We start from the raw sequence: 14,202 nt of genomic DNA on the forward strand, positions 1-14,202 counted from the left end.
CTTTTCAACCTTTACCATTGCCTTCATTGTTCTGTGCCACCTCTACCTTCTACTGACTCATCACCACTGCCCACAGTCTGCCCTAGTTTTTTGGCCCTGTTCAGACCTGCCTCTCCAGGGACAATGCAAGGAACTTCTCTGGCTTCTTTTCTCTCCATCCTAGGTTGCATCCAGGGAGGGGTTCCCCACCTTGGTCTGGAGAGGCTTATACCAAATCAAGCTAACAACTATCTGCAATTAAATGCTCAAGCTAAAATTTCCAAACACTTTTAAAAATGATAGTAGTATGTCTGAAGAACCTTTAGAAATATATTTATTTTTAGTCAGTCATTCTACCTTTGGAATCTGCCCCAAGGGATGGAATAAAGATTGATCTATAAAGATATTCATCACAGTCTCATTTATGACAGGGGAAATATTGAACACTAGCCAAATGTCTAAAAATAACCACCACTAGAAATCTCTTGGCAAATATTTGATTACATGGGAAAATACATGGATATATAATTAGATAAATTATATATATAACTAGAATGATGAACTCTGGGCATACTACCCAGAGGTGAACTCAGTGTTGAGTACAATCTTAGCAGTGAAACCAGGACTTGAGTGATAGCTCTATCCCTTACTAACTGTGTGACCTTGGTCAGTGTAGCAAACTTTACTTAGCCTCTGATTTTCTATCTTTAAAATGAGACAATAATTGTACATATCATGTAGAGTTGTCCTGAGGATAATATATATGAAACATATAACACTAAATACAAGAAACATTTGACACTTATTATTATCTTTATTATTATTGAACTGGGTAGGACATCACTGCTGTATTGAAGGGACAGAGGTGCCCACAGCACTTGGTGGGATGGGATAGGATAAGGGATATCACTTTACTTGAAAGAGCACAGAATGAAGGAGATGTGTCAAAGGACAAAGAAAGAGGTTGGCTAGCAAAGGGAATGGATGCCCCTCAGGAATAAAAACAACATTCTACTTCCTTTCAAAAATTTCTGTACCAGGTACAGACTCTCACTTTTCTAAGATTTTGTTACATAGTTTCCTTCCATTCCTGGCTTAATCTGTGATGCTTTCCTAGAGAGGTGGCCAAAATAATATTCCCAGGGGAAGAGGGAAATCTAAGCCATAGAACCCTTTGCCTGAGAATCTGGTGGTCTCACCCATTAACCTAATGACAGGAAGAAATAGAATCCCAGCTATTTGGCTTGAAGATGGAGAGAAGCGAGGTTCAGTCTGCTCCCTGAGACTCACAAATGGAGAGGTATACTGTCCCATCTTCTGGCATGGGCAGGAAATCTGACAACTTACTAGACTTTCTGTTGGCTCTAGCAGTGCTTGTCACAGCAGCTAACCTTTGCACAGTCATCCTGCAAGCTCAGGAAGTGGGGAAGAGATTGGAAATGTCACCAACCCATTCCCAGACAACTTCTGCCTGGTCCTGCAGATGTTAAATGAAAGCTCTTCTTCAGTCCAGGGCCACAGCCCACAGATGGTTTTTCTGCCCTTTCTGCAGTGATGAGGTGCCTGGGGATCCCCACTCGTGTGGTTACCAACTTTGACTCCGGTCACGATACAGATGGAAACCTGATCATAGATGAATACTATGACAACACGGGCAGGATTTTGGAGAATAAGAAGAAGGATACCGTCTGGTGAGAAACCATCTCTTGGTCTATTTCTAGGGTCACAAATCTGAGCCAAACCCCACAAGCATAAATTAGAACAGGGGCTGGGGATATAGCTCAGTTGGTAGAGTGATTGTCTCATATGCACAAGGCCCTGGGTTCAATCCCCAGCACCAAAAAAGTAAATAAATAAATTAGAACAGGACTGGTCCTTAGCCTCCTGTCCCTTGTATACCCTCACCTCTTGCCAGACTCAGGGCTTGGTATCTCCATTATAAGGCTGGGGGACAGGGGAGCAAAAATCATCTTGGGTTTAGAATCCTCACATCATCAGAGCTCTAGGCCTTGGGTTGAGGTCTTCTTCTTTGTCATGTCCTTCATCTACTCCTTAGATTATGGTTCTGACCACAGAAGGGCCTGAGTCATACTTCTGGACACATGCCTCCTTGAATGAGCAACCCATTCAGGAAAAGGGCCACAGGAACATTTTTGAGGGAGAGAAAAGAAGTTTTAACTTCTATAGACTGGAAACCTTTGCTGTCTATTCACGAAGTCAACAGAGGGACACTTTTCTAGAGGTAGACAGAGGCTCACAACACACAGATATGAAACTATTCATCCACAGAGGCTTCAAACTCTGTAGGAGCTAAGTCTGTCTTTCTATCTAACAGTTCACCTGCTCACCCATCTTGCTCTAGAAAGAAGACAAGAAGGACACCTCTCCCTAGGCTGTGGTTAATGGGGACTCTGTTTTTTCCCTCAGGAATTTCCATGTCTGGAATGAGTGCTGGATGGCCCGAAAGGATCTCCCTCCTGGATATGGAGGCTGGCAGGTGCTGGATGCCACACCTCAAGAGACCAGCAATGGTGAGGCCCTCCGGAAGGAAGGCAGGACCCACTCCCAGAATCTGCCCCCTATCACAGAACCTGCTCCTGCCACTGTATGGCCTGCCACAACCCCTATTCAGGCTCTCTTGTACCCCTTCAGGTCTCTACTGCTGTGGCCCCGCCTCTGTTAGGGCCATCAAAGAAGGAGAAGTGGATCTGAACTATGATACTCCCTTTGCATTTTCTATGGTGAATGCTGACTGCACATCCTGGCTTGTCTCTGGTGGGAAGGAGCAGAAAATACACCAGGTCACAAATTCCGTTGGCAATTTTATCAGCACTAAGAGCATCCAGAGTGATGAGCGGGATGACATCACAGAGAACTATAAGTATGGAGAAGGTACAACTAAGAGGCCCCACTCAGAGTCCAATTCTGTGGGCACCTTCCCCTACCCAACCTCAGGGAGCCAGAGAGCAGCTGCAGGTAGGATCCAGGTCCACTGTCTCCTCAGCTGGTCAGTTGTAAGGTCCCAGTTGGGGTGTCCCACTGTCTCACTTCCTGTGTCCACCATTACCCCACATCCTACAAGCCAGAGAGCTACCTCCACAAGATGTTCACATTGATTGGAGAGCCATTCACAGGCATCCCACCAGGAATATATGAGTTCTTCACCCCTGCTTCTGGAAAAATCAGCCTCCCACTGAAGATGGGAGACAACTTAGTAAATCCTCTATGATTAATCTGTTTTATTTAACTTATTATTTCATTAAGTGTGCTTTTTGAATGTTTGGAAGATAGGTCAGACCACCAGCCAACATGCAGGCTGATTGGTGTAAGGCCCAACGTTCATTCCCACCCTGTTGGACCAGAATGGCCAGTAGGTGATTCTTTTATTGATTGATTGACTGAGATGGGGTCTTGCTATGTTGCACAGGCTAGGCTCAAATTTGCGGTCCTCCAGCCTCAGCCTCTTAAGTAGCTAGGATTACAGCTTTATACCATCATTCCCAGCTACCAGAGGTTGATTCTGAGGTAAGAGCCCTGGCAGGAGTTTCTTGCACATGCCAGCAGGGTCAAAGGGGAGGCTAAGTTGGTCAGGTGTAGAATGATGCCTGGAAATTGAGAAAGGTCATCTGCTAGGTTTAGCTATCAGAAAGTCAAGCAAAAATGTCCATCCATGAGGGCCAAAAGCAGGATGAGGGCCAGAGCTGAGATCAGGTAGGGGCAGGATCAGAGCAAAAGCAAGTCAGGGTAGGTGGAAGGCTGGGGGAGCTGAGTAATTGCTGGGAGTACAGATGAATGTATGGTCTTCCAGGCAGACACAGAGAAGCTCTGGGTAGGGTATGTACAGTAAGAGAGGAGCTCATTTGATCATTTGATCATTCTGCATTTGATCATTCCACCAACTATGAACTGAAAATATTTGGTGAAAAAATGCATCTATATTTAACATATACATATTTTTTCCTTGTCATTTTTTAAATAATACAGTGTAACAACTATTTGCATAGCATTTATGATGTGTTAACAATCATAAATGATCTGGACATATTCAAAGTATTCAAGAGGTTGTATATAGATTATATGTAAATTTCGATGCCATTTTATATAAAGAACTTGAGCACAGATTTGGTGTCCTGGGGGTCCTGGAACTAATACCCTACAGATACTAAGGAACATGTGTTTTGAACACACAGCCTAGTAGTGCCATTACCCCTCTAGTACCTGTTGACTGAAATTACCTTGGCTGAGTGGCCCTAGAAACAGATCTTGACTCCTTGGAGGCAAGAAATTAATATGAGAGGTTTATTTGTGAGGCATTCCTGGGAATTATGTAGGAGAGTGACGAAGTAAGACAGAGAAGTAGAGGAAGCCAATGCAGAGCTGGTTAAGCCTGTTAACACTGTGGACAGCTGGAGCCTACTTCTGGTGGGACCTCCTGGAGGATGAATAATGCTGAAATTAAAATTAAATGGCCCTCTATTTTTACTTGCTAAATCTGACAGCCCCACCATTGACTCAATGTGACATGAAGAACAACAGTAAAGCTTTGTTGTGCCTGAGAGGCAAAGGTATCTAGGGTTGCTCCATGGGGGTATAAGTTCTCTGGCTCTTTTGCCTTCCCCATGAATGGTATGAACCTGCTCTGGTAGCAGAGAAGGTCGCAGTAGTCGCAGGGGCTACAATTTGAGGGTAAAGCCTGTGGGCACTGAAATGGCAAGTGCCAGGGGATATGGGCAGGACACTGATAGCATTACCATGGAGGTCCACATTGAGTCACACTGCAGTGGGCTTGAGTGTCCTGATAAGTAATGTCTCTTGGGCCAGCAGCATTCTGTCTCCCACTCCCAGCCTGACAAGATCTGGAGGTGGAACAGATCCCAGATGCACTGAATCTGAGTCACACCTATCTGGGTCCATCTCTACTGAAGTAAATGTCCCAAGATCCTCTTCTGCCAGGGACTAGGCTTAGAAGCCCCAGAGCAAGGACATCAAAATGGCCTCTGGCTTAGGTGGTTATAGCAATTCACTGAAGGGATGGAACCAGTGCCTGAATGTAGTACATTCTTAAGGCAGCTTTTAGGATAGGGATGTATAGGAGAGTATTCCTGTACCTCCTAGACTAAATGCAGAAGCCTGGGCTACTCTGAGTTCTCTGCTTGCCTAAATGTCCTTTTTTATCTATTTGTTTATTATATTTACTATACTTCTTGGTTTCCCAATTTCTAGGAATTTGTTTTAATCTGATCAATAATTTGATTCAGGGACAGGAAATCACATCATGCCCTGCTGTCTTATTTTTTTTAAACATTTTAACAAACACATAAAACATAAATTTTTCACATATTAATGTAATACCCTGAAATGTTTCAATACATGTATACATTGCACAATGCTTAAGTCATCTTAATGAAGTTTATCTCCTCAAACTTCTATCATTCCTTTGTGGTAAAAACTTTCAAAATCCTTACTTCTAGTTTTATGACATACAGAACATTATTGGTACTACCCTGCTGTGCAAGAGCATATTAGAACTTCTTGTTCCAATCTAACTGTAACAGTACCCATTGATCAACCTTTCCCTCTATCCCCCACAACCACTCTCTGGAAACTGCCTAGAACTTCTATGAAATGAACCTTTTAAGATTCCACACGAGAACACATAGTCCTTGTTTTTCTGTGGCTGGTTTATTTCACTTAACATAATGATCTCTAATTCCATCCATGTTATCCCAAATGACAGAGTTTCATTCTTTTTAATGGTTGAATAGTATTCTACTATGTATATATTTCCTTTATTCATTAGTGATGGGCACTTAGATCCTTTCCATTTCTTGGTAATTGTGAATACTGCTACAGTGAATGTGGGTCTGCCGATGTCTCTTCAGCATACCGACTGCATTTCCTTTGAATGTACACCCAGTAGTAAGATTGCTGGATAAAGGGTAGCTTTATTTGTAATTTTTTAAAGAACCTCCATATTATTTTCCAAAGTGCCTCTACTAAGAGTGTACAAAGGTTCCCTTTTCTCCAGCATTTGTTATATTAAATCTTTTTGCTAATAGCCATTCTTACTGGGTGAGGTGAGGTGAAATCTCATCATGGTTTTGATTCTCATTTCCCTGATGATAAGTGATGCTGAACACTTTTTCGTGTGTCTGTTGGGCCGTTCATATGTCTTCTTTTGAGAAGTATCTATGCAGATATATTGTCCATTTCAAATTCTAGTAAGCTTTTTATTTTATTTTATTTTTGCTATAGAGTTTTTGGAGTTCCTTATATATTCTGGATATACACTATCAGATGTGTAGTTTTCAAATACTTTTTTCCATTCTGAAGGATGTCTCTTCACTGCCAATTGCTTACTTTACTATGCAAAAGCTCTTTTTTGTGTGTGGGGGTTTTTTGTTGGTTTGTTTGTTTTGGTAGAGATGCTAAGGAGGAACATTTTTGTTTGATGTAATCCCATTTGTCTGTTCGTCTCTTGTGCTTCTGGAGTCTTGTTAAAAAAAAAAAAAATCCTTAGGTGTGGTGATGCATGCCTCTAATCCACCTGGCAGGCTGAAGTGGGAGGATCCCAAGTTCAAGACCAACCTCAGCAATACAGCAAGACCCTAAGCAACTGAGTGAGACCCTGTCTCAGCATAAAAACATAAAAAGGACTGGGGGCACAGCTCAGTGTTGAAGTGCCCCTGGGTTCAATCCCCAGTATCAAATGCCTATTCCAATGTCCTGAAGCATCTCTTCTGGTAGTTTCTAGTTTCAAATTTTAAATTTAAGTCTTTAATCCATTTTAAGTTTGTCTTTGATGGAAGTGACAGATAGGGATCTAGTTTCATTCTTTAGCATGTTGATATTCCCAGCACCATTTATTGAAAATACTCTTCTCCAGTAAGTGTTCTTAGCATCTTTCTTTAAAATCAGTTGGTTGTAGATGTGTGAGTTTACTTCTAGGCTGTCTATTGTGTTCCATAGGTCTGTGTGTCTGTTTTTATACCAAAACAATGTTGTTTTGATTACTAAAGCTTTGCAGTACATTTTGAAGTCAGATAGGGTAATGCCTCCTGTTTTGTTCTTTTTGCTGAAGATGGTTTTCGCTATTTGGGTTTTTTGTTTGTTTGTTTTGTTTTGTTCTGTGTGGCTTTATATAAATTTTAAGATCATTTCTTCCAGTTCTTTGAAGAATGTCATTGGTATTTTGATGGAGATCGCATTTAATCTGTAGATTGCTTAGTTAGTGTGGACATTTTTGCAATATTGATTCTTCTGATCTGTGAATATGGGACGTCTTCTCACTTTTTTGTGTCTTCTTCAATTTCTTTCATCAATGTTTAACAATTTTCATTGTAGAGGTCTTTCACTGCTTTTTAAAATATTTATTTATTTTTTAGTAATAGGTGGTCACAATATCTTTATTTTTAAAATTTTTATTTTTATGTGGTGCTGAGGATCGAACCCGGTGCCTAATGCATGGTAGGTGAGCGCTCTACCTCTGAGCCATAACCCCAGCCCCATTCACTTCTTTGATAAAAATTTTTTCTTTGATATTTTATTTTTTGGTGCTATTGTAAATGAAATTGCTTTCTTGATTTCTATTTCAGATAATTCACTATTGGCATATAGCAGCACTACATTTTTTGTGCATTGATTTTATCCTGCAACTTTTCTGAATTTATTTATTGGTTCTAATCATTGTTTGGTGGAGTTTTTGGTTTTCTACACATAAGACCATGTAATCTGCAAACAGGGTCAGCTTGGATACTTTTCCAATTTGAATGTCCTTTATTTCTTTCACTTGCCTGATTGCTCTACTAGGACTTCCAGAATTATGTTGAATAAAAGGGGTGAAAGTGAGCACCCTATCTTTTCCAGCTCTTAGAAAGAAAGCTTTCAGCTTTTGCCTGTTCACTGTAATGTTAGCTGTTTGCTTATTATAAATGGCCTTTATTATGTTGTGGTATATATCTTCTATACCTAATTTGTTCCAAGTTTTTATCATGAAAGGATGTTAAACATTATCAAATGTCTTTTCAGCATCAGTGGAGAAGACAATATGGATTTTATCCTTCACACTATTGATGTGATACATCATGTTTATTGACTTGCATGTATTTAACTATCTTTTTATTCCTCCATTGAATCCCACTTGATCTTTTGAATGTGCTGTTGGACTCAGTTTTCTACTATTTTGTTGATGATTTTTGCATCTATATTCATCAAAGATATTAGCCTATAGATTCCTTTTTTCATTGTGTCCTTTTCTGGTTTTGGTATCATGGTAATTCTGGCTTCATAGAATGTGTTTGGAAGAATAACTCCCTCTTCTACTTTTTGGAATAACTTAAGGAGAATTTGTGTTTTATTTCAATGTTTGGTAGAATTTGGCAGTGAACCCATCTGGTCCTGGACTTTTCTTTGATGGGAGGTTTTATTATTGATGCATTCTTATTACTGGTCTGTTCAGGATTTCTATCTTCATGATTCAGTCTTTTTTGGGGGAAAGCTACCAGGGATTGAACTCAGAGGCACTGGACCACTAAGCCACATCCCTATTTGTATTTTATTTAGGGACAGGGTCTCACTGAGTTCCTGAGCACCTTGTTTTTGCTGAGGCTGGCTTTGAACTCATGATCCTCCTGCCTCAGCCTCCTGAGTCACTGGGATTACAGGTGTGAGCCACAATGCCGAGCCATGATTCAGTCTTGGTAAGGTGTATGTGTGTGGGAATTTGACCATTTCATCTAGTTATAAAACTTCTTGACATATAATTGTTCATAATAATGTCTAATGATCTTTTGTATTTCTGTGGTATCACTTGTAATGTCTCCCTTTCATCTCTGATTTTATTTGAATCTTTTTCTTTGTCAGTCTGGCTAAGGGTTTGTCTATTTCATTTATCTCTTCAAGGAACCACCTCTCACTGATATTTTGTACTTTTTTAGTCTCCATTTTCATTTATTTTTGCTTTTATCTTTGTTATTTCTTTTCTTCTTCTAATGTTGGGTTTATTCTTGCTTTTCTAGTTTGTTGAGATCATCCTATTTCTTTGATGTGGGCATTGATTGATAGGCACTTTCCTTATAGCTTTTGCTATATGCATAGGTTTGGATAGTGGGGTTCAAATCCTCAAATATCTCTCCCTTTGGGTCTACTAATATTTGCTTTATATATTTGGGTGCTCCAATATTGGGTGCATGGATATTTAGAATTGCTATTTCCTCTTGCTGATTTGACCCCTTTATCATTATATAATGACTTTTTTTGTCTCTTTTTACTGCTTTTGATTTAAAAGTCTACGTAATCTGAAATAATTTGGTGACTCCTGCTTTCTTTTGCATTTCATTTGCATGATATATCTTTTCCCACCCAGAACCTTTCAGTCTTCTGTGTATCCTTAATGGTGAAGTGAGTTCCTTGCAAACAACATATTGTTCTTTTTTTTAATCCATTCAGTAACTCTATGTATTTTAATTGGAGAACTTAAATTCAAAGTAATTGCTGATAGGTCTGTTCTTACTATGGTTATTGTGTAACTTGTTTTCTGGTTTTGTTGAGGTTCTTTTCTTTATTTCTCCCTCTCTTATGATCGTCCTTTGTGATTAAGTGATTTACTCTAATAGCATGCTTTGATTCCTTGCTTATTATTTTTGGTTTGTCTGTAATAGATGTTTTCTGTGTGGTTACCATGAGGCTTACAAAAAAAACATCTCTTGATTACAGCAAGCTATTTTGAAATTATAGCAACTTTCTATGATTATACATGTAAGAACAGAAACAAAAGAGCAAGAGAAAATATACTAATAAGAAAACTCTAGGGCTGGGTTTGTGGCTCAGAGGTCTCTAGAGCACTCACCTAGCATGCATGAGGCCCTGGGTGCAATCCTCAGCACCACATAAAAAATAAATAAAATAAAGATATTGTGTCCAGCTATAACTAAAAAAAATATATTTAAAAAAGAAAACTCTACATTTGTATTCCATTTCCCACATTTTGAATTTTTTGTATCCCATTTTACATATTTCTATATTGCCTATATTTTAACATATTAATGTAGTTATATTTTTTAATTATTTTGTTTATTAGTCTTCATACTAAAGACATAAATGGCCAGACATGGTGATACACATCTGTAATCCCAGAGATTCAGGAGATTGAGGCAGGAGGTTCAGAAGTTCAAGCCTATCCTCAGCAACTTAGTGAGACACTGTCACAAAATAAAAAATATTAAAAAAAATTTAAGGACTTGGGATGTAGCTGAGTGGTAAAGCAACCCTGGGTTCAGTCCCCAGTACCCCAAATATATATATATATATATATATATATATTTTTTTTTTTTTTTCCCATATCATCACCATGCTTACAATGTTCGGCATTCAGAATTTGTATAATTACTTTCATCATTGAGTTTTATACTTTCTTGTTTTTTCTTCTTATTTATTAATGTCTATTTCAACTTCCTTTAATATTAAAGAACTTCCTTTAATATTTCTTTTAGAACAGGTGTAGTGGAAATACATTCTTCTCAGCTTTTATTTGTTTGCAAATGTCTTTATTTTTATTTTATTTTATTTTATTTTTTTAAAGAAAGAGTGAGAGAGAGGGAGAGAGAGAGAGAGAGAATTTTAATGTTTATTTTTTTTAGTTTTTGGCGGACACAACATCTTTGTTGGTATGTGGTGCTGAGGATCGAACCCGGGCCGCACGCACGCCAGGCGAGCGCGCTACCGCTTGAGCCACATCCCCAGCCCTGTCTTTATTTTTAAAGGATAACTTTGCTGGGAACAGTACTCTCAGCTGACAGAATTTTTTTTTTCTGTGAAATTCTCCTGCCACTTTCTCCTGGCCTACAAGGTTTCTGCTAAGAAGTCTGCTTTCAAGTGAATTGGGTCACCCCTATATGTTACTTATCTCTTTCTCTTGCAGCCTTGACAACCTTGTCTTTATCTTTCACCTTTGAAAGCTCAATTAGATGTCTTGGGGTGGATTTGATTCAATTAAATTTAGCTGGTGACCTTTGGATTTCCTGTACCTGGATATTTACATCTTTCTCTGGGTTTGAGAAGTTTTTTTATTATAATTTATTTGAATAAAGCATCTAACCCTTTGGTATTCTCAAGTCCTTCCTGAATTCTAGTAATTCAAACATTTCTCTTTTAATACTGTTCCAAAGTTCCAGTAAACTTTCATTTTTTTCTTCATTCTTTTTTCTTCTCCAATTGTGTATTTTCAAATAGCTTTTCTTTTTTTCCAGGTTTTTTTTTTTTAAAGAGAGAGAGAGAGAGGGAGAGAGAGAATTTTTAATATTTGTTTTTTAGTTTTCGGCGGACACAACATCTTTGTTTGTATGTAGTGTTGAGGATCTAACCCGGGCCGCACGCATGCCAGGCGAGCGCGCTACTGCTTGAGCCACATCCCCAGCCCCTTTTCCAGGTTTTAAAAATAGAATTTATTTTTTAAAAGTGAATATGTGCATTACAGATAAAATAAAAACACAAGCAAAAATGACAAAGTCATCCAGTCCCAAGCATCTTAGTTGGATGTTTCCCTCCAGGTCATATGTATACATACACAATATCCCATTTTGAGTGATTGAGATCTTAGTATGTATCATGCTTTTCCACACATCATGAATATTCACCCATTCAAAATCCTAAAGCTACATGAGTATTTTTGATAACCAAGAATATACTACACCAACTCAATATGTTATCCTTTCTTGGGAACAAAAATTTCACTGAAGACAGGCCTCTAGATAGACATATTGGCAAAGTTACAACTAAAATAATGCATTCCCTTAATACACCAAGCTTGTTTCATTACAAGATTTCTACTACTAAAATATTAGGAAGAATGCATGTTCCCAGTGAATTAAAGTATTCCTATAGTACAGCCAGAAGATGCACACACACCAGTAGTTCATATCAAAATGCAAATCCTTGAGCACTTGCTCCCATCTTTCCCTGTGTGCTTCCCTGTGCCCCTCTGCTGCCAGCTAATGAACAAGTCCTGATATACGCTGCCCAGAGATAAAGCAATTTCATGCCCAAGAAGCATCTTTTCTATCAATTATAACAAAGATATTTACAAATTGGCTAATTCACTAGCTCTACTTTTTATGATTTATTGTCACTTCAGGACATCTAGAAAGTTTAGATGTTGTGAAATAAAGTATGAACTTTGTGCACAATAAACACAAATACTTTATCAAAAATGCACATATAAATCTATGGTTATAATCTAAACCTGTCTTCCAGATATGGACATACTAGCAAAGAGCACTTCCCCTCACACTTCCTCTTTTCCCTCTTCATCATTCCAGTGACTAAATTCAGGACTACCCCTAGCTCCAAGAAGTGGATTAACAAGGGTCATTCCCAGAAGAAAATTCTTCCTAAAAACTAACAAAAGGATATTTATATATAGGGATTATTTTGCTACTTCTAGCAAACATTGGACATTAAGACTTATCCTTTAATACTCAGCAATATTAATTAAAATGTATATATAACAATGGCTAGACAATCTGAACTAATCTAAGGTACATGATTGCTTCTCTATGCATACTTTCTCCTTCCCCCACACCACCCAGTGAACCTTTAACATACTCTCCAAGACATCAAGTTCAACAATTCCAGTCCCCTAAATGGCAACCATTCCTATGTAGTAACAAAAAATTTAGCCCTCTACTTTTACCATATGTTGTGTACTTTTAAACATCTAGAAACACTAAATGTTTCCAACAAGGACTTAAGTTTCCAACCGTATATAGAATAGCACTGAATAAACTGCAACACTTACTTAACAAAGGCTATACTTTGAAGCAAAACCTCCTTTTTTTAAAGGCTAGAATTTGAAAGTGTCTTCCAAACAGAAACATTCTGGTCTAGAACCCTTCCCCTTCTAATCTCTTATTAACCCAGGGTCCAGATTTATGTATCTGTAATGCTTAGAGATGACTTTAACAATTTTACTTTCTTAGTGGTTTTAAGAACTGCCTTTCTTATGAATTTAACACTAAGTGTACTCAATGTGTTAGCTTATTAACTCTTCTTTTATCATACACTGGCAACCTCTTTAACATCTAGATAGACTACATGTAAATTAGGATTCACTTGTCCTTTATATACATTATTTACACAGCATAAGAAAACAAAATTCACAGACATAAGAGCCAACAGTCAATTCACAGAAAATACATTGGTATAAAGCCCTTTGCATTTTCTTTTCCTTATTCTTTCCTGAACCAGCACTGATATAATATATGCTGCTCAGAGAAGTGTTTTAATCATCCTATTCCAAAAGACAGTTATTTCATTATGAATTTTAACCAAAAGATATCCACAAAATGTTTCATTTACTACCTCTACTCTTAACATACTTTTTGCACTTCTAAACATCTAGAAAGACTAAGTTTGTCCACTATGTCCATATTGTGTTAAATAAACACACATGTAACAATGGTTATATCTGAAAGCATCTTCTAAATAGGATCATTCTGCCCTAGAATCCTTCATTTCTTCCACTTCTTTCTTCTATATCACATGTGTCACGTCTGAGTGTCACATGATACAATGTTACAATTTCACTTCCTTTTCAGAGGACTGCCTTTCTATGAATTTTAACACAAAGCGTACAAAATGTATTAGTTTACTAACTCTACTTTTGTCATACATTGGCAACCTCTTTAATATCTAGAGACAAGATTTATAAAATTAGGACTCCTCTATCCAATATATATACAATATATATAGTACAGCAAAGTTAAATGAAATTCACATTACAGGACAATGGGTGAGCTAAAATTTTCTTGCACGCTCTAACAAAATACCTTTTGCAACTTCTTCTCTCTCTCCTCCCTCAACCCAATGAACCAGTACAGACAGTATTCTGTTCAGAGGTGGTTTAACAATTCCAAACACAGTATTTTTCATCAGTTTTTAAAAGAAATAGCTGATCTTTGTGCTCACTAATTCTTCCTTCTGTTTGTCCTATCCTATTGATACTTTCTCTTTTTTTTCTATTGATACTTTCTATTGCATGTTTAATTTTGCTAAGTGTATTTTTTCAGCTCAAGATTTCTATTTGATTTTTTAATTGAAAAAATCTCTGTTGTTTCTCTGTTAGAGTATTGAAACATTTCACTGTTTCTTCAAGTTCATTGACTTTTCTTTAAATAGTTGTTTTAAATTCTCTGTGACTTCTCACATACTGATCACTGTCTGCTCTGT

The 14,202-nt window shown here is 37.9% G+C and overlaps 1 protein-coding gene across 1 annotated transcript in view; it reads left to right on the forward strand.

Moving 5' to 3' along the window:
• The window catches only part of TGM5 (transglutaminase 5), a 38,850-nt gene that overhangs the window by 21,349 nt on the left and 3,299 nt on the right, over positions 1-14,202 (forward strand). Inside the window, exons 7-9 of the mRNA XM_081293314.1 lie at positions 1,532-1,670; positions 2,407-2,510; positions 2,632-2,871. Coding sequence (XP_081149440.1) covers positions 1,532-1,670; positions 2,407-2,510; positions 2,632-2,871 — 483 coding nt within the window. The remainder of the gene's footprint in view (positions 1-1,531; positions 1,671-2,406; positions 2,511-2,631; positions 2,872-14,202) is intronic.

This window comes from Spermophilus citellus (genome assembly GCF_964194105.1).
Source record: "Spermophilus citellus genome assembly, chromosome: 4".
NCBI lineage: Eukaryota > Metazoa > Chordata > Mammalia > Rodentia > Sciuridae > Spermophilus > Spermophilus citellus.